The following is a 19,762-nucleotide window of genomic DNA, read 5'->3' as shown; positions in this document are numbered from 1 at the left end:
GATCCCTGTCACTGTAAGGCAGCAATGCTAACCACTGAGTCACACCGTGCCACCCCCATGTGGTGAAATAGTTTTGATTCACCTGAATGAATCTATCACCAACAGCCCTCGAGAAGCTTGACAAAACATCCACGGCAAAGTAAGTCACTTGATCAGCACTACATTTAACACCTTCAATATTTATTCCCTTCACCACCAATGCATAGTGGCAGCGAAGTATACTATTCAAAAGATGATCTGCCACAACTCATCAATGCTCCTTAGATAGCAGTTTCAAAACTTGTGACCTCCACCACTGAGAAGAGTAAAGATAGCAGATACATGAAAATACCATTATCTACAAGCGCTCCTCCAAACCACACACCATCCTGACTTAGAAGTATCTCGTGTTCCTTCACTGTCACTGAACACCTTTAGAACTCTGCTGGTCTTATCCTAGTGACATGTTCAAGTCACTCATCACCCCTGTGTTTCTGGCATTGGTGGCTGTTTAACTCTCCAAGAATTCTGACACTGGCCAGTTACACATATCACGATCATCAGCAGGAAAGTGTTGACCTTGTTATGGACTATGATCTGGATTTTCTTCCTTCCCTCAATCTTCAGCATCTAACTCATTAATTTAATGGGTCCTCAAACCAGTTTTAAAACCAGGAACAAAAACAAAGTTGCTGGAAAAGCTCAGCAGGTCTGGCAGCATCTGTGGAGGAGAAAACAGAGATAACATTTTGGATCCGGTGACCCTTCCTCAGAACTGGTTTAAAACCAAGCTGATAGACAATCCTCCCAATATCTCAATTTCGTGTGATCAGCTCTTTGCAAAATGCCTTTGTATGCTTTTTTATGTGGAAGGTGCTAAATAAATGCAAGATAGCATTGTGTCCTTTCACCATAAGCTTTAATAACAAAATAAATCTAGACCACTTTTAGCAAGGAGCCCTTCCGACTTGCCACTCTGTCTTCAAATTTGATTGTTCCTTCTCACTCATCAAGGGAAAAGATATGTCATTTGTCACTGATGCTGATTTTCACAGCTGACTTTTCAGCACACTTTCTGATCACACCAATTACCTCTTCAATTACCTACCTTTCTGGAAAATGGTATGAAAACTGACAGCAATAATTCTTCTGGCCTCAGTGACGTTTTACCAAAACCAGCAAAGAAATTTTCATCTAAATGGATTTCTCTTCTTCCTCCTGTTGGAAGTAATAAAAGTAAACATCTATACCTCTGTAATACTGGGAAAAAAACACTTGTTCTGATGCAAAAACAAAGTTATTGGAAAAGCTCAGCAGGTCTGGCAGCATCTGTGGAGGAGAAAACAGAGTTAACATTTTGGGTCCCATGACTCTTCCTCAGAACTGATGGTGGCTGGGAAAGCGTCAGTTTATTTGTAGAAAAAAGGGAGGAGTAAAAAGGTGGAGTAGGGAGTAAACGATAAGATAGAGCTCAAAGAGAGAGAAAGACAGTTGGACAAACCCCTTTGGATGAGTGCAGCTCTAATGACACTGAAGAAGCTCAATACCCACACTGCTCAAAGCAGCTTACTTGATTGGCACTCCATCCAGTGCCTTCTATATTTACCCCCTTCCACCAACACACAGTGACAACAGTACATCCCATTTACCAGCTGCACTGCAATAATTCGTTAAGGTGCTTTTGACATCCCTAATACGTATAAAATTATGAGAAGTATAGATAGTGTAGACTGGAGGAAAGATTTTCCCCTTGAAGTAGTGATCAATGACCAAGGGGCATAGACTTAAGGTAAGGGCAGAAGGTTCTGAGGAGGTTTGAGAAAAATCTTTTTTCCCAGAGAATGGTGGGAACCTGGAACTCACTGCCTGTATGGATGGTTGAGGCAGAAACCCTCACACTTGCAATGCGAATTCTAACAAGGCTATGGGCCAAGTGCTGATAAATGGGATTGGAAAGCTTAGGTGGTTGTTTTTGACCGGCGCAGTCACAACGGGCCAACAGGCCTTTTCTGTGTTGTAAATTTTTATGACAGCACCTTCCAAATTGTAGCCATGACCATCTAGAAGGACCATGCCAGCATGGAACACCACCAGCTGCAAGGTCCCCTTAAAGTCATTCATCTTCCCGACTTCCTGATGGGCAATGAAAGGTCAGCTACATTCGTATCGCATGAACAAATAAAAAAAAGGGTCCAACCTTGAGGTCAAATTGCTTGGACTAGGATTATATTCCCTTGCTTACCACAATTGAGCACAAGCTAATTGAGATATTAAAGACGAGTACAGAGCAGATTGAGTTCAGGACAAGGTGGGAGAGGATCAAGCCTTAAAATTACAGTGCTATGGGGTACTGTCAGCAGATACTTCTGCACACAGTGCAAGTCAGCAAATCTGTTACCTCAGAAACTGATCAGACTTGGAGTCAATGGAAAATTACAAAACCAAGATTGAATCAAATGGACATGATTTGAGCTGAATTACAAACCAGTCATAATCTAACTAAATGCCAGCAGAATGAGCTCAAGGCACAAATAACCAATTCCAGTTTTTGTCACTATCACTGTAAAAGTGACAATCCAAAACTCTGAATACCTACCTTTTGATGCTAATTCAAGGACGCATTTGCTTGCTGCTAGAATGGGGTTCAGATCAGACGTGGGGGATCCACTCACAATGTTACCTCCAAGTGACTAGAACATCAATAGCAGGGAGTTAACATTTATCATTGTTATCTTGTTGACTTTCCTGCCCCATTGCGGTTAAACCTATCAATATCTCCATCCTGCTGTATGTAGCCTTATGATAGAGTGATGACTAGTTATTAGTGCCCACTTCAAATCTGTCACAAAAAATTTTGATTGACATGTCTAGGCCAACGATACCTCCAGTTTATTAGCACTGGCGAAAATTAAAATCTACCTCTGAGTCTCCCATCCCTCAAAAAAGTCCTTTTCTATTTAGGTTGCGAACAGATGCATCCCCCATCTGTCCTGCTGAATAGTTCAAGGACATGGTGGAAGGACAGCCATGAAAAAGGGATTACACTGTTAAAGGTTGAAGAAGGAATTACAAATTGACAAGCAGAGGACAAACATCCCCTCACCTCCTTTCTGGAAATAGAACTCAAATCCTAATCTTTACAGAATGTAAAGGCCCTTTAAGGGAGAAAGTGGTTGATGTTAAACACAGCAAAGAAATGCTCCAACTCCTGAAAAATCCCTCTATTTGAAAACAGTATAATTAATATAGAACAAACAAGATCTACCCATTTCCACCCATTCATTAAATTCTGATTATAGAAAAATTAAAAGAAACTTCAGAGTTAGATCTATGTGGCAGGTTGTTCTATACGATACGACTAGACATTTACCCCATCTTAGTACTGGCTGCTTAATTCACAGTCAGAATTGTACTCTTGATTACAAATCAATTATTTTCCATATTCTGTGATAATTCTGCTTCAATGGCCGGTAAGTAGGTTCCAATAGCCACATAATGTAATTTCACCTGCCTGGTCCTCAAGGCATGAAACTAATGCAATAGCAGCAATTACAATGTCCATAATTCAGAAGATACCAATGAGAGTTCCGTTTGTTTCCCAATGATTTCTTTCCATACTCATTTCCTGCAACCTGCCTTAGCAGGAAGATTGAACCCAAAATCCAGAAGAAGAATCCAAATTATGGGCCATGAATTCTATAAATTTTAACAGTTTTTACAACCCTTCGGTGTCAAATTTTATCAAATTCCTTCTCCCAATTCAGCTAAGTGCACCACTCAACCATGACACTTTCTGTTCTCCTCACCAGCCTCAAATGAATTAGATTTTCATGCAAAAATGAAATAATAGCATTTAACTTATTGCATCACCAAGTCCCTTGGTTTTGACCATCTTTTTTACTCCAAAGAGCAGCACTGACTGCATCTATTGTCGTTTTAAACATGCAGTTGAGGGCTAACTACATACCGCCAAATTCCGAATCTGTTCTCCACCTAAAACACGGAGCTGTTCTACAAGTGCTTGGAAGGTTTCAGTTTTCTCTGTAGCGAACTCTGCAGTGGCTTTTTCCAAGACATCCTTCACATGGCCTAGACTGCAAGCAGCACCGAGTCTTAGTCCTGCCAGGCAAAGAATCAAAGGAACTGATCAGCTTAGAAATTTATGTCTTAACCATAACATTGTTGAACCCTTCACTGTGGAAGATTTGATTTGGTTAATTACCGTCACATGTACCAAAAGGTACAGTGAAAAGTGTTGTTTTATGGGCTTTACAGGCAGATCGTACCATACAAGCCCATCAAGGTAACAAACAGAGCACAGGATACAATGTTAAGCTGCCAAGAAACTGCAGAGAGCGAGATCAAAATTAACATCAATATTACTAAGAGGTCCATTCAAAAACTTGATAACAGCAGGGAAGAAGCTGTCGTTAAGTCATATTTGCAAACTTTTATATCTTCTGCCTGCCAGAAGAAGGTGAAAGAGAGTACAACCAGGTGGAAGAGGTCTTTGGTTATGTTAGCTGCTTTCCCAATGCAGCTGAAATAGTTCACATTGCTCGCTATCACTTTTTGGAAACTTCAACCCATTTACAGTTGCAGGTAAGTTTAAAGACGCTTGCTTCTAATAATGGAGGGAATCGCTTATATCCGTAGAAATTCTCCAGGGCAATTAGGAAAGGGCAATGAATGCAATTCTCACAAATATGAGCAAATTGATTTAAAAAAATAAGAAAATTCACATTGCTGAATCAGATCATTTGACTCAATCTACCCAGGCTATTGGTCAAGATTCATCCAGTCTCATTTTACCTTGCTGTAGTGGATTCATAGCCATGTAGTTCACAGCTATTCAAATAGATATTCAACTCATATTCACTGCACCTCCCAGTCGCGGACCACTTCAAATCCCCCTCCCATTCCTTAGATAACATGTCCATCCTGGGCCTCCTGCAGTGCCATAATGATGCCGCCCGTAGGTTGCAGGAACAGCAACTCATATTCTGCTTGGGAACCCTGCAGCCCAATGGTATCAATGTGGATTTCACCAGCTTCAAAATCTCCCCTCCCCCCCACTGCATCCCAAAACCAGCCCAGCTCGTCCCCGCCTGCCTAACCTGTACTTCCCCTCACCTATCCCCTCCTCCCACCTCAAGCTGCACCTCCATTTCCTACCTACTAATCTCATCCTGACCCCTTGACCTGTCCGTCCTCCCCGGACTGACCTATCCCCTCCTTACCTCCCCACCCATACTCTCCTCTCCACCTATCTTCTCCTCTATCCATCTTCAGTCTGCCTCCCCCTCTCTCCCTATTTATTTCAGAATCCTTTCCCCATACCCCTTTTCTAATGAAGGGTCTAGGCCCGAAACGTCAGCTTTTGTGCTCCTAAGATGCTGCTTGGCCTGCTGAGTTCATCCAGCCCCACACTTTGTTATCTTCAAAAACTTTTTAGTTGTGTTAAGAGAAGCATAAACGAGTCACCCACAGGACCTGCCGAGTCGGTTTCTTTTTCAATCATTTCATGGGATAGGAGTAGTTTACTTGGCAACCCCGTGGATAACACTGATGATGACACCTTCTATGACTGTGTTAATGATTGAGAATAGATGAATGGGCAGAAATTGGATGGTTTCTATTTTTCTTGTTTTTGCAAGATGGGATATACTTGGACAATTTTCCATGATAACTTTATCAAATTGTTGCTATTGTTGTAGGTGTACTGGAACAACTTGGCTGGGGTGTGACAAATTGTGCAGCACAGGTCTTCAGTAGTATTGCCAGAATGTTGTCAGGGCTCATAGCTTTTGCAGCATCCAGTACCTTCAGTCATTTCTTGATATCACGTGAATTGAATTGACTGAAGATTGACATCTGTGATGTTGATGTCCTCAGGAGGGCCGGAATGGACAATCCACTCAGCACTTCTAGTTGTCAATGTTTGAAATACTTCCACCTTGACTTTTACAATAATGTTCTAGCTTCCCCCATCATTGAGAATGGGGATAATTGTGGAGCCCACTCCTCCTGTTAATTTTTAAAAATTGCCCACCACCATTCAAAATTGGATGTGGCAGGACTGCAGAGATAAGGTATAATCTGGTGGTTCAGGGATTGCTTAGCTCTGTCATTCATTGTATACGCTGCTTGACATCAAGTAGTCCTCTGTTGGAGCTTCACAAGATTGACACCTCAGTTTTTGCTATGCCTTGTGTCACTCCTGGTGCCCTCCTGCACTCTTCATTCCAGTAGGGTCGACTATCTGGCATTGTGATAATGGTACAGTTGTTGACACTGTTGGCCATGAGTTTACAGATTGTGGGTGCTTTATTTCTGTTGCTGCTGATGGCCTACAGAACCTCACAAATGCCTACTCTTGAGCTGTTGAAGACTCTCCCAGTCAGCACAATGGTGCTTTCACACAACATGGTGGAGAATGTGTTCAATGTGAAGGCAGGACTTTGTCTCCACAAGGACTGTTCGATGTGGTCACTCTTACTGATACTGTTATGGACAGATGTATCTTTTTTCAGGCAGATTGATGAGGATAAAGTAAAATAGGACTTCCTCTCCTGTTGGTTTTTTTCATCACCTACCACAGACACAGCCTATAACCTGGGCTGGGAATTGAACCCATGCTATTGATGTTATCCTGCATCACAATCTAGCCTTCAACTGAGCTAACCAATCCCAAGTCAAGCAGCAATTATGCTATGATGACAAGCACGTAGGATTTTATCAAATTGAAACCACACACACAAAACTTTTTCCAACTCAGAGATATAGGCAATTTGGGTTTTCTTCTCTCCCCTATAACTTAAAGGGCTGCAGTGAAATCACTTCGCACATTGATAGTTAAAACAGGCTCCATCTACTCTTTAAGAGCATTCATATCGATTCAAAGTTTATAACTCACACGCTGTGGCCTAAGGCCCTCACTCCAGTGAAAATGGAGCCTGCTTGAACTTAGCAGAGAGTTCAAATGGTCCTGCTGAGCTTAGTTTTCCATCTTGTGAGAATTGTGTTCAGCGCCCTTTTCCATTACCTCTTCCAACAAAAATATGCTCTGTCAGATATGAAAGCAAGACTACTAGATCTGAATTTCCTACACCACTGTGCGTCAGTAACAGAGTCCACAAAAATCAAGGCCCTCGTCCGAACTGTTTCCTCGATTTAAGTGTAAGAAATTAGGTGGCAGTCATTGAGATGGCAGAGTTTGGGGTGGCTGTAGAGGGGGTATCAGGAGGCTGGGGTATATAATTGTCATTCGCATTTGTTTGAGTACTCAAATTAGCATATGCGGATAAACTAGAATTGTGATGCCTCATGTAGTTGAATGGTCTTCAGGCCTCATTATTCTGGGTCACGGTTGTAAAACGGCAGTGAAGCTGTATCTATAAGGGTGGAAAAAAATGTGGGAGGTGGGGTAGTACGGAAGGAAGGTTAGGTTGTGAGATTTGTTTATGAAAGGTAAAAACTCACCCTCCTCCGTGAACTGTATTGAGTGGAGCTCAGAAACTTTGGCAGGATGGATAATCACTGGGTGAACGGCACCCTTAAACTTCATATTAGGACCTAGTAGACAACAAGAAAAAGTCTGAGATGTAACTAATGATATGACCAGGTAACACAGTGGTATCTACAGCTCAGGTTCAAGTCATAGAACCAGAGAATGGTTGTGGCACAGGAAGAGTCCATTCAGCCCATCATTTATTTACCAACTCCCTGTAAGTTCGATTTAACTAGTGTCTACCACCACCTTTTAAACATGTAACTTCGCAGTTTGGTCCTTTTCAGATAATGGTCAATTGCTTTATAAAAGCCACAACTGAATCTCCCGTTACCGCTATCTCAGATTGTACATTTCAGATACTAACCACTCACTGTGTGAAAAATATCAGTTTCCACTCCTTGCACTGAGGCTTCCAGGAGATGAAAAAATGAGAGATGCACAGCAGATGAGGCAGCATAAAGGAGAGTGAAAAACAGAGTTAACATTTCAGATTGGTGATGCTTCACCAGAACTGACAAATAGTTAGCATGAAGAATATGAAAGGGAAAAGTGGAAAAAGGAGATCTGTGATGGTGTCATTTTCATGACAGTTCCAATCAAAATTATATGGAAGCATGAGAAAAAAAAAGAGTAATCCTCATTTCCCAGCAGAACATCCATTGATGGGAGAGCTGCAACAAGCAACCAAGTGGATGAAAATGTCAGTCTTAAATACCATCTGAATAGGCAAATTTTCAAATGATGCAGATGAACTGAGAGAGAACAGACAATCATAGGGCTTAGGAATCGACTGGTGAAAAGTAATCACTGATGTAGAATTATTTCTTGTCCCAGCTGGTTACAAAGGGGCTTAGAGTGCACAGAGTACTATATAGCATTAAGAAACTATTTTTTTGGCTCCACTGTGCTGGCTTTGAAGGAGGAGAGCTGCCCTGTAATGGCACCCTGATGCATTCTCATTGTCGGGAACATTCCGAGTACAGGACTGTGAATGGACTGACCCTCTCCTTCTTAGAGGCAGGCAGCAAACTAAGGCCCCAGTGAGAAGCAATTTTGAAGCCTCAATGGCACTGTGGGCATAGATTAGATTAGATTAGATTGCCTACAGTGTGGAAACAGGCCTTTCGGCCCAACAAGTCCACACTGCCCCTTGAAGCATCCCACCCAGACCCATCCCCCTATAACCCACACACCCCTGAACACTACGGGCAATTTAGCATGGCCAATCCACCTAACCTGCACATCTTTGGACTGTGGAAGGAAACCGGAGCACCCGGAGGAAACCCATGCAAACATGGAGAGAATGTGCAAAATCCACACAGACAGTGGCCCGAGGCTGGAATCGAACCCGGGTCCCTGGTGCTGTGAGGCTGCAGTGCTAACCACTGAGCCACCGTGCCGTCTGGTAGATCAGCACAGGTGGTGCAGTTGCCACCTTCCAGCTGAGTAAGGAGGACATTGGAGCGTTTGGGCGCAGGTTCATTTAGATGGGTTTCTTCAGTGCTCCAAGGGCCTGTTTTTTTCAGAAATGTTATTATTTCATTGTACTGCAGGGACACCTGTTTGTTGAGGAGTGCCCAAAGGTCTGGTGGTCCTGACCCTGTGATTGGCTGCACCAGGAGCCCACTCACCAATCTAGGGCCAAATTCCATAGCCCAGGATTGTCCCGCTCAAACATTCTCAATACACCATTATACTGTGTAAGAAGGTCAATTGCATAGGATATGTAAGAAAAGGTAGAGATATAGCAAGGCCATGAGGAGAAAGCTCAATCTTTATAGATTAAAAGGTGCAGATTACAAAAAGAAGTGGTGTATGTTTGAACATAAAATATCTGAGAAGTTACAAAATCAGCCTAACTGAACAGTAACTAACTTGTTGCAGAGATAGTAGGAACTGCCGATACAGAAAAACAGAAAATGTTACATCTGCCTTTGCGATTTTCACAAAAAATACAGCCAGATAGTGGGTGAGAACAGTGAGATGATGGGAAAGGCTGTAAACAGAAGAAATCTGGACTACTGCCCTGAAAAGAAAATCCTGAAAGGGAGCAGCCATGTTAGATCAGGTGGCAGAAGGAAGTCAAACAAATGAATAATGGCAGCTTCAAACAAAATGGAAAAGACCCGTAAAAGGAGACACTTTCTGTTTTAAAAATAGCTCAGTAAGGGCTTCCACACTTACTTACTCATTGCAAATTGCTTTATTTGCTGAAGCACAAAATAAAGTTATTGAACACTCAACAATGATTCTTTTCAAATAAGAATAAAACATCAGTGTTTTTTTTAAATCAACACCCCGCAAAAAAGCATCAGGTAAATGTCCTGCGCCTTTTCGTAAATTTTCATCCATTCCTTTCCCACCTCTTTGGCCCATCAATCCCAATGATGCTTCAAAGGGCATCCCTGGGAATTTATTCCACAACCCTGTTATTCTTTGTTTGAAATTTAAAAACTGTTCTGCAGCTTCCTTTTTCCATGATGTGTCAAGAATTGAGCCAGATTAGTAAGGTATATGACCGCACACACTGGACATCTGGCACGTAAAGAGACAATGATGCAAATACTTCAAAGTAATCTGCATGATCAGAATGAGGGAGACTTGCCACAGTGGGACTGAGATAAAATGAGTAGCTGGAAATTTATGGCAACGTAGGGATCCAACTGGTAAATCTTTTATAAGTTTAATTGTAGGGTAAAAGTCAGAATTAGACCAAGATTAACCTTTAAAGAAGTTATAAATGTCTAGTTAAACAGGCTTATAGTGGAAATGATTCACCGATGATTGCACAATGTTCAGCACCATTTTCAACTCCTCAGATACTGAAAGCAGTCCATGTTTAAGTGCAACAAGATCTGAGCAATATCCTGGCTTGAGCTGATAAGTGGCAAGTAATATTTTATCTTATCACCGCCCCTTGATATTCAATGGTGCTGCCATCACAGAATTCCCCCCTATCAATGGGGGTTACCATTGACCACAAACTCAACTGGACTGGCCATGCAAACAGGGGCTAGGAATGCTGTTGTGAATTAACTCATGCCCCAACTCCCCAAAGCCTGTCCACCATCTACAAGGCATAAGTCAGGAGTGAGATAGAATACTCCCCACTTGCCTGGATGAGTCCCGCTCCAACAACACTCAAGTAGCTTGACACCATTCAGAAAAAGCAGCCCGCTCGATTGGTATTCCATCCACAAGCGCCAGCACTTAGTAGTAGCAGTATGCACTATCAACGAGATGACCTGCAGAAATTCACTGAATATCCTTAGACAGCACCTTCCAAACCCACAGCTACTTCTATCTAGGACAAGGGCAGCAGGTACATGGGAACGCCATCACCTCCAAGTTCCTCTCCAAGGCACTCACCACTCTAACTTGAAAATATATCATCATTTCTTCACTACTCTGGGTCAAAATCCTAAAGTTCCCTCTTTAAGGGCATTGTAGGTCAACCTATAGCATGTGGATTGCAGCAGTTCAAGAAGGTGGCTCACTACCACCTTCTGAAGGGCAACTGGGGATGGACAATAAATACTGGCTAGTTGGCAGCACCCAAGATTCATGCGCAAATTAAAAAACTATTGTTCTTCTATTCTCTTTCCTCCTTCCCTGTATGGCTGAGTTATCCATGATGCCAAGAACTTGGCTGTGATTTCACCTTACTGAGAAACCATTGCCCCTCACCAGTTTCAAAAGTGGGATACTAATTAGCAAGCACAATAGAGTCACAGGACTGCTGCACTACCTGATTAGCTTCCTTAGACTGCTTGGTGGTCATCAATGCTCTCTTTGCCTATATTCTTCTAATCTACAGTGTGACTACCCCCATCTATGTGTTGTCCATGTGATCCTCTGCCTCATGGATGTACAATAGTGATTCCAGTAGTTACTCAAGTGCGAAAACCTAGAGCTCAAGCATTTGCAGCCAGTGACACTTTATGCAGAGATAATGGGAACTGCAGATGCTGGAGATTCCAAGATAATAAAATGTGAGGCTGGATGAACACAGCAGGCCAAGCAGCATCTCAGGAGCACAAAAGCTGACGTTTCGGGCCTAGACCCTTTATGCAGATATGTTTATGTGGGATACAGACTATGTCAATGATTTCACACATAACACAGGATGTACACTCTGCTTGGCCCTTCTGACCTGCCATCCCGTAATTCTGAAAAATATTTGTTACCCTTACTAGAAATATGAATTTACTGTGAAAACTTAATAAGCTTTTTCTCAGAAAAAGCGAGGAATTAAAAGAAGTCTGGAGACGTAAACAACAACTAAATTCCCAACTTTCCTTCAAGGGTTGGAAATACTGACCACCAAACAGCTTACTTGCCTGCCCTCCTGACATCACACTGCAATTGGTCTCTGTTGCTGGTTGACCTCTTGATCTGGGCATTATATCACCTCTCTCTCAACTCTCACTCTGAAGACTTTAGTTCTTGCTGTAAAACTTAATTAAAATACCTCTTACCTCTTTCCCACTTTGACTCAAATTTCCAGTTCCTTATTTTGCCTCAGTTTCACTCTGGAAAGGGCACCCCCTCTTCTTGGTGTGCTTTGAATAAGTTCTTCTTATATTGAAAACTCAAGAGTTGTTTTGCTCAACTTTCTGCTAAAGAAATCGACTCTTAATTTTAGCAGGGAATTTCAGGTATTTAGTTTTGCGAAATTTATTTTTGGGATATGGACATCACTGGCTGTCAAATATTTATCACCCTTCCCTAGTTCCCTTTAGAAGGTGGTGATGAGCTGACTTCTTGAACTGCTGCAGTCCACCTGCTGTGGGTGACCCACAATGCCATTAAAGAAGAGAATTCCAGGATTTTGTCTCAGCAACAGTGAACGAATGATGATATATTTCCAAATCAAATGGTGGGTGGCTTGGAGGGGAACTTGAAGATGATGGCGTTCCCGTATATCTGCAGCCCTTGTAACTCTGGATGATAGTGGTCGTGGGTTTGGAAGGCTCTGTCATAGGATCTCTGGTGAATTTGTGCAGTGCATCTTATAGATAAGTACACACTGCTGTAACTGAGGATTGGTGGTGGAGATCATTGTTGTTTATGGATGTAGTGCCAATCAAGTGGGCTGCTTTTCCTGTTTACACTTTGCCTGAACTGGTGTGCTCCTCCAGCTCCACACCGTATTGACTCTAACTCTGACCCCAGTTGTTGGAAGAGCACTCATTCAGGCAAGGCGGAGCTATTCCATCACACTCCTGACTTTTGCCCTCTAGGTGATTGACAGGCTTTGGGGAGTCAGAAGGTGAGTTACTCACCGCAGCATTCCTAGTCTCTGACCTACCATTGTAGCCACTGCGTTTATGTGGCAAATCCAGTTGAGTATCTGGTCAATGGTAACCCCCTCTATGATGTGGATAGTGGGGGATTCAATGACAGTAACACCATTGAATGCCAAGGGACAGTGGTTAGGTTGTCTCTTTTTAGAGATGGTCATTACCTGGCAGTTGTGTAGTACACACATTATAGGGAATCCCATAGTTTGGGGCTCAGGCAGGCATTTCCATTGCAGTAAATATGACTCCAAGATGGAGCACTGCATCACTGGTGCCAGGGTCAAGGGTGTCATAGAGAAGCTGCAAGGCATCCTCACGGCAGTGGAACCAGCCAAAGTCATGGCGCACGTTGGTACCAACAACATAGGTAGGAAGAAGGATCAGGTTCTGAAAGTGGATGTCAGGGAGTTAGGAAGATAATTGAAAAGCAAAACCTCAACAGTCCCATGGCACCCAGATGACAGTAAGCACAGAAGGACTGACCATTTGAATATGTCACTGGACAATGGAGTAGGAGGGAGGGTATCAGTTTTTGAGACATTGGGATCAGTTCTGGGGTAAGTAGGGCCTGTACAAGTTGGACAGGTTTCACCTTAGTGGAACTGGAACTGATATCCTAGCAAGGAGGCTTGCTAGTGCTGTTGGGTTGGGTTTAAAGTAGGTTATCAAGGGCATGGGAACCTGAGGGATATCAAATCGGTCAGACATATTGTTAAGTTAAATCTGAAAACCTTAGGTTTTACACAGAAAGGCTATAAAACTCCCATATGGCAGTGGAAACAAAACTAATGACTGAAATGGGCAGCTACCTGCATAAAACTTGCAGGCACAAAATGCATCCCATTCCCACAAATGTGATAAACTGGGGGCAAGGTTCATGATTTTCAGGCAGTTCTGTTGTGGCAAAAATCTTAACCCCTAGTTTCTGCCCTTCATTACTTCATGTTTTCATTACTATAATGTTTGGTGAAGTTCAAAACACCAAGTCGCAGGTGCTGTCATGGGCCACCAACACTCACTAATTTGCTACATGAAGAGTTGCTGAGTTAGTGGGGATTCTTGCAGCACAAGCCAAGTCAACTAATCTTCGCTTAATTCAGTCAATCCTCTATACAAGCCTCACCTATAGAATATTATCTAATTCATTCCTGGGGTTCAGATGGGATTCTAGTCAGGGATTTGCTCTCAGCCTGATACTCCAGCTGTCATTTTCAGAACAGGAAAAGAATGGGTGTAAAGGTGTCAAAGATGTCTTGCATTTGAGATGTACGAGAATGCCACCTAGAATTAAAAACATCAGTGACATACAGTGACTGCAGAAACTGAAGTTGTTCTCTTTGGAGTACAGGAGATTTAGGGAAGATTTATTAACATTGTTCAGTACTCATGATGACTTATGTCAGAATAGCTAGAGAGAGCATTTCTACTGGAAAGAAGATCAGTAACCGTACAGCACAGTTTTTAAGATAAACGACCAAAGAAGTAAAAGGAAAAAAATGTTTTACATATATTTTAACAATCTGAAAGGCTGAGCAAACAAACTCCATTAAGAATTCCAGAACAATACATGAAAAATATTTGCAGAGAAATATTTGACAGTTATGGATAAAGGATGGGAATGTGGAACTAATGAGTGAGATCCTTTGCAAAGAGGGCACAGACATACTGGGCAGAATGGTCACCCTATATCCTCTATATTGCTGTAAACTACAGATACTTTCCAAATGTCACTAACCAACATCAAAAATGGATCACTTTAAAACTTTTGGTTTGATTAGGAACATGTGCTGGCTCAGACAGAAGATCCATAGAATTTACTCTCACCAATGTTGGTGTTTCCCACTACCAGGGGAGCTTTGGGATATTGACTTTTCAATTGAAGAAGTTCTTCTAGATTTGCTGGAACAATCCACATCATTCTCTCTCCACGGAACACAAAGGTTCTCTTCTCCCGCCTCTCCTCCATTAGCTGTATCAAGGTCAGATATATTACTCATCACAATCAACAGAGAGCTTGAGGAACAAGAAATTTAGTGTTGAATACAGAGATATAATACTTGCCAATGAAAGTCATCCAACACTCCAAGTGCAAATCAAGCACAAATTAGCAATAGAGTAAAGCCACTCTTCATTGTCCCATCAAACATTATTAGGCCAAGTGTAGTACAGGTTAGATACAGAACAGATCTCCTCTACACTGCCTTCTTCAAACATTCTAAGGAAATTTATAAGGAAATCTCAGATATCTGTAAGAATGATAGGGTTGTAATGGTAGGGGATTTTAACTTTCCAAACATTCCATAGTGTTAAGGGCTTGGGTGGAGAAGAATTTGTTATGTGTGTGCAAGAAATTTTTCTTATTCATTATGTGAATGTACCTACCGGAGAAGGAGCAAAACTTGGCCTTCTCTTGGAAAATAACGCAGGGCAAATGACTGAGGCATCAGTGGGAGATGCACTTTGGGGCCATTGATCATAATTTTGGAGGAGTATTCTGTGAAGACATTGGCCTGGTGGTATTATCACTGGACTGTTAATCCAGAAACCCTGGCAATGTTCTGGAAACAAGGGCTCAAATCCCATCATGGCAGATGGTGGAATTTCAATTCAATAAACAAAAAGAAACTAGAATTAAGAGTCTAATGATGATCGAGAATCCATTGTCAGGAAGAACTCATCTAGTTCACTAGTAACTTCCAAGGATGAAAACTGCCATGTTTACCTGGTCTGGCCTACGTGTGATACATGTGACCCCAGACTCACCTGCAATGTGGCTGACTCTTAACTGCCCTCTGGACAATTAGGAATGGGCAATAAATGCTGGCCTAGCCAGTGACACCCTCATAATGTGAATGAATTATTTAAAGCAAGATACAAACTGCTTCTACTCAGTCGCATCAAACATTTTTAGGGCAGACAGAGCACGGGGTTAGACGCAAAGTAAAGCACTCTCTATAATAACCCAGTAATGTGTGTCAGTGCCTTTTAACAGTATCAGTTTGATATCCAAATTACCAGGAAGCCCATGTACAATATTCAATTTTACCATTAACTCTGGTGGAAATATCAACTCCTGTGTCTCGTCCAGTGGAAGTAGATCATCCGTCTTGAACAGCTGGCTACACACCTGAAGCTGGCAAAAAGAGAGATCAGAACAGAACATCACTTTGATTTAGTTTTCTTCCCTGCCCATCTCTTCATTCACTCATGATACCTTGTGAGAATAGTAATTGGGATGGGCGTTAAACTATGTGGAGAGAATGAAGAAACATCGTGCCCCAACAAAGCCCGAAATGTCAGCTATCCTGCTCCTCTGATGCTGCTTGGCCTGCTGTGTTCATCCAGCTCTGCACCTTGTTATCTCAGTACCAAACTTAGTGCTTTATATTTTTCGGATTTAACTGAGGAGGTCGTGAGGCACTCAGGTTAAGACAGTTGGGCAGCTTAGGGTATCCAAAGATTTTGCCCAGGCTTATGCCTGAAGAGGAGACTCGAGTTTTGCTGCAGAGTGTTAACACAGGAAAGGAGATAGTAGTGATAATGGCTTTCAAGCATCAAGCTGCAACCCTATTTCCTACCTACTAACATCATCCCGCCCCCTTGACCTGTCGTACTCCCCGGACTGACCTATCCCCTCCCTACCTCCCCACCCATACTCTCCTCTCCACCTATCTTCTCCTCTATCCATCTTTGGTCCACCTCCCCCCCCTCCCTATTTATTTCAGAATCCTCTCCCCATCCCCTTTTCTGATGAAGGGTCTAGGCCCGAAATGTCGGCTTTTGTGCTCCTGAGATGCTGCATGGCCTGCTGTGTTCATCCAGCTTCACACTTTGTTGTAAAGGAGATAGTAGTAATTAGTGACATGCACAACATGATAGTAACAGAGAATAATGCTAAAAGCTGTCTCTGACAATGGGAGGGATTATCGTATCTGATTGGCCAGAAGCTATAATAATTCTAACTGAATTCTAACAGGTTAACTGACCTTAACCGATATTCTACATCCACTCTGGCCTTGAATGGAGGCCCATGGCCCTAATGAGTCATTTGCAGAACACTGAGATACACAGGGCTAAGATGGGCCCTTAGCATGGTTTGCCTCCAATTGCCGCAGCAACAACAGATGTTTGGATTTAACAGCTTCTAACAACCTGATCACTGTCCCTGGATTCTGCCAAGATTCCATCTTGCTCAGCCTTTCCTAGGTGACAACTCTCCTCCGGACCTGTCCTCTGGCAACAGTTCGATGCCTAGAAGGAAACAGCTTGGAAAATAAGGGAGGAAAAGACAAACATTGATACGAGTGATTCATTTACAAAGTCTGTCTGCAGCCTTTACCTTTGCAGCAGAAACAATTGCTAAAGCTTTAATACTGCCATTATTACAATAGGTACCTTAAGTTAGGCTTCCCAACATAGGTGAAGGGTCTGGATCCAAGTCGAAAGGTAGGACAAATTACATAAAACTGACTTGTACTTCATTGGCTCGAAGAGAACTGAATAAGAAGGTCATTATAGGCAACAGAAATTGGGCTTGGTAAGCCATATTTTTTGGATGATATAAATGCCATCAAGAATCAAAATAACACCCAAGACACACCACAGTTCTAGCAGAGTGTGCCAAGAGGCATTTTCTGAAAAGCAAATTTAATATCCACCCGGGTAGGTAAAAGAAATAGCTCTGAACATCCATCAGCATGCAACATTGATTTGTTGTAAACACTGCTACTTTGGAGCTGCATATTCCAGCCTGTGGCCAGTCTTAAACTCACAAAGCTCAGTTATGTTAAGCAGCATGACTAGACAATCACACCAATAAGGATCTTGTGGCACAGTGGTAGTGTGCCTACCTCTGAGCCAGAAAGCTCAAGTTCAAGTCCACCGGTTCTAGAGTTGCATAATAACATCTCTGAACTGGATGTTTAGAAAATAATCGACACCACAGGAGTCCTATTTAAAGGGATAGTCAAGTGCATGCAGGTTGACTGCTGGCTAATTTCATTTGGTTGTTGCTATGATTCTACAAGTATTTCAATAGTTTCAGATTTCAAAATGGACAGGTTATGGCAGGTGCTGAAGTAGCTCTTGCTGACTTCAAGATAGACCAACCAGCTGCTTACACAGTATAAGTTCAGTAGAACTGGGAGAATTAGCGAATTAAAAACCCACCCTGTGTGCAGCACCAGCATTACACCAAATAAGAGTGCAGCATGACGAATGGTGTTGGGGAATGTTTCTCTGTAGCCCCAAGGGCTTTTAAATTCCTCTGATGGGAAAGTCCAGAATCTAATTCAAGCAGTTGATATTGATTTCAGAACGCATTTCGTCGGACAAGTGTAGAGGAAATCTTAAACCCTGTCACCCCCAAAACGTTTCTGATGCTAGGGTCAAATGGAACTTTTCCAAGCTGAAATTATGAGGATCTTGTTGGGTAAGAGCATTTAAGGGTACAGAACCAAGGCAGTAAATGGAATTAATGTACAGAGGTACAGACTCAAAAAGAATGCAGTGCCTACTTCTGCTGCTATGTTGCACAAACATTTTAAAAGCTGGTGTTTAACCAGGCTCCTTACCGTACAGATAGCTCTGAAAGCATCAACAATTGGCCTGTATCCAGTACAACGACACAAATTTCCTGCAAGGTAGAAGCGAGGTTAGAGATCTGAAGAACTGAGACAGAAATAAAAATAACCATGATTTAAGCCAACGTTCTCCGTATTTCTGGGCAATTAGAAAACTAGAAAGAAAATGGACAGATTGGTGAGTCCAGAGACAGCAATAAGAGATGATTGGAGTAAAGGTAGCTGCTGCCTGGTGTATCAAGACATGATTCTGAAAGAGTTAATGTTTGAGCCATAGTGAGATCAACCTGGTCTGAACATGTCACTTAGCCACTGGGTGGAGAATCCACTGGTGTCTCAGAGCCTCTGGCTGGAGGCACACATCTTCTTTCCCTCTTGTTAGTAATAATTAATAATGCCTAAGAGTTAACATAATCAATTATGTGGTTACTACAGATGTAATAACCTGCACCATGTTATATAGGGCATGCCAATTCTCCTGAAACTTGTTTGTGGTTCATCCTCCACCACCGACTTACAGTCCTTTAGATCATCAGTAAGAGGGAGGATTGATGGCTGCTCTCTTCCCCGACCATAAGCCACTAGTAGTTGATGCCTGAGGATTCTATGACATCAGAACACCATCCATATACTAAACTGCGCTATGTCCTGTTCACTCATCATCCCCATGCTTGATCCCAAGCTTCAATTTTAAAATTGCCATCCTTGCATTAAATCTCTCCTTACCAGTGTCCTTCCCGATCTCTGAATCTTCCACTAGGCCTACAAACTTCTAACATCTCAGTATTTCTTTCACTTGAGTATTCCTGATTTTAATCATTCCACCACTGGCATGGCCTAAGTTCTCCAGTTCCTTCCCTAATAATCTTCACTCTCCACCTCTAACTCTTCCTTAAAGTCACTTCTTAAAACATACCTTACACCAAGCTTCTTGCTTGGGACAGGTGGACAAAAGTTTATGCTGACTTTCATACAGTACTGGGTGAATGTTGCTCTGTCAGAGGTGCTGTCTTTCAGGTGCCGTGTTAAACTATAGAGTGATTAAATGCCACATATGCAGAACTGGGCCATGATGCCAGTCAGACATGATAGGCCCCGGGAAATATCTGTGCACCTATTACTGACATTAAACAGTTTGATGCACGGTGATGTTAGCACTGGTGCAGATGGCCCATGCTATGATTGCTGCAGGAGGAAGAGTTAGAAAAGAGATTGGAGGCCAGGAGGCCAGGGAGCTTAAGGACAAGATGGAACTTCCCTCCCAAGTGGAGTAGCTCTCTATCATCTTGCCAGCAATCACTTGCAGTGGTGGGATCAGCACAGAGGCAGAGTGCCTAAAAGAGTCTGAAGCACGCGCAATGCATAAGTGCTGGCTTTGGACAGTC

At 42.4% G+C, this 19,762-nt stretch overlaps 1 protein-coding gene across 11 annotated transcripts in view; it reads right to left on the bottom strand.

Moving 5' to 3' along the window:
* The window catches only part of LOC125453844 (aldehyde oxidase 1-like), a 121,858-nt gene that overhangs the window by 76,085 nt on the left and 26,011 nt on the right, over positions 1 to 19,762 (bottom strand). For all 11 annotated transcript variants that reach the window (XR_009445915.1, XR_009445917.1, XR_009445918.1 and 8 more), the window contains 8 exons: positions 18,369 to 18,437; positions 16,948 to 17,046; positions 15,842 to 15,928; positions 14,620 to 14,764; positions 7,462 to 7,554; positions 3,947 to 4,098; positions 2,576 to 2,669; positions 1,088 to 1,197 (listed from right to left, as the gene is read on the bottom strand). Coding sequence is in view for 7 of the 11 variants with exons in the window: in XM_059647034.1 (XP_059503017.1) it covers positions 1,088 to 1,197; positions 2,576 to 2,669; positions 3,947 to 4,098; positions 7,462 to 7,554; positions 14,620 to 14,764; positions 15,842 to 15,928; positions 16,948 to 17,046; positions 18,369 to 18,437 (849 nt within the window). In the remaining 4 variants the exon portion in view is untranslated. The remainder of the gene's footprint in view (positions 1 to 1,087; positions 1,198 to 2,575; positions 2,670 to 3,946; positions 4,099 to 7,461; positions 7,555 to 14,619; positions 14,765 to 15,841; positions 15,929 to 16,947; positions 17,047 to 18,368; positions 18,438 to 19,762) is intronic.

This window comes from Stegostoma tigrinum, chromosome 7 (genome assembly GCF_030684315.1).
Source record: "Stegostoma tigrinum isolate sSteTig4 chromosome 7, sSteTig4.hap1, whole genome shotgun sequence".
NCBI lineage: Eukaryota > Metazoa > Chordata > Chondrichthyes > Orectolobiformes > Stegostomatidae > Stegostoma > Stegostoma tigrinum.
Note: the sequence above shows the minus strand (reverse complement) of the source record. Positions and strands in the feature narration are given on the sequence as shown.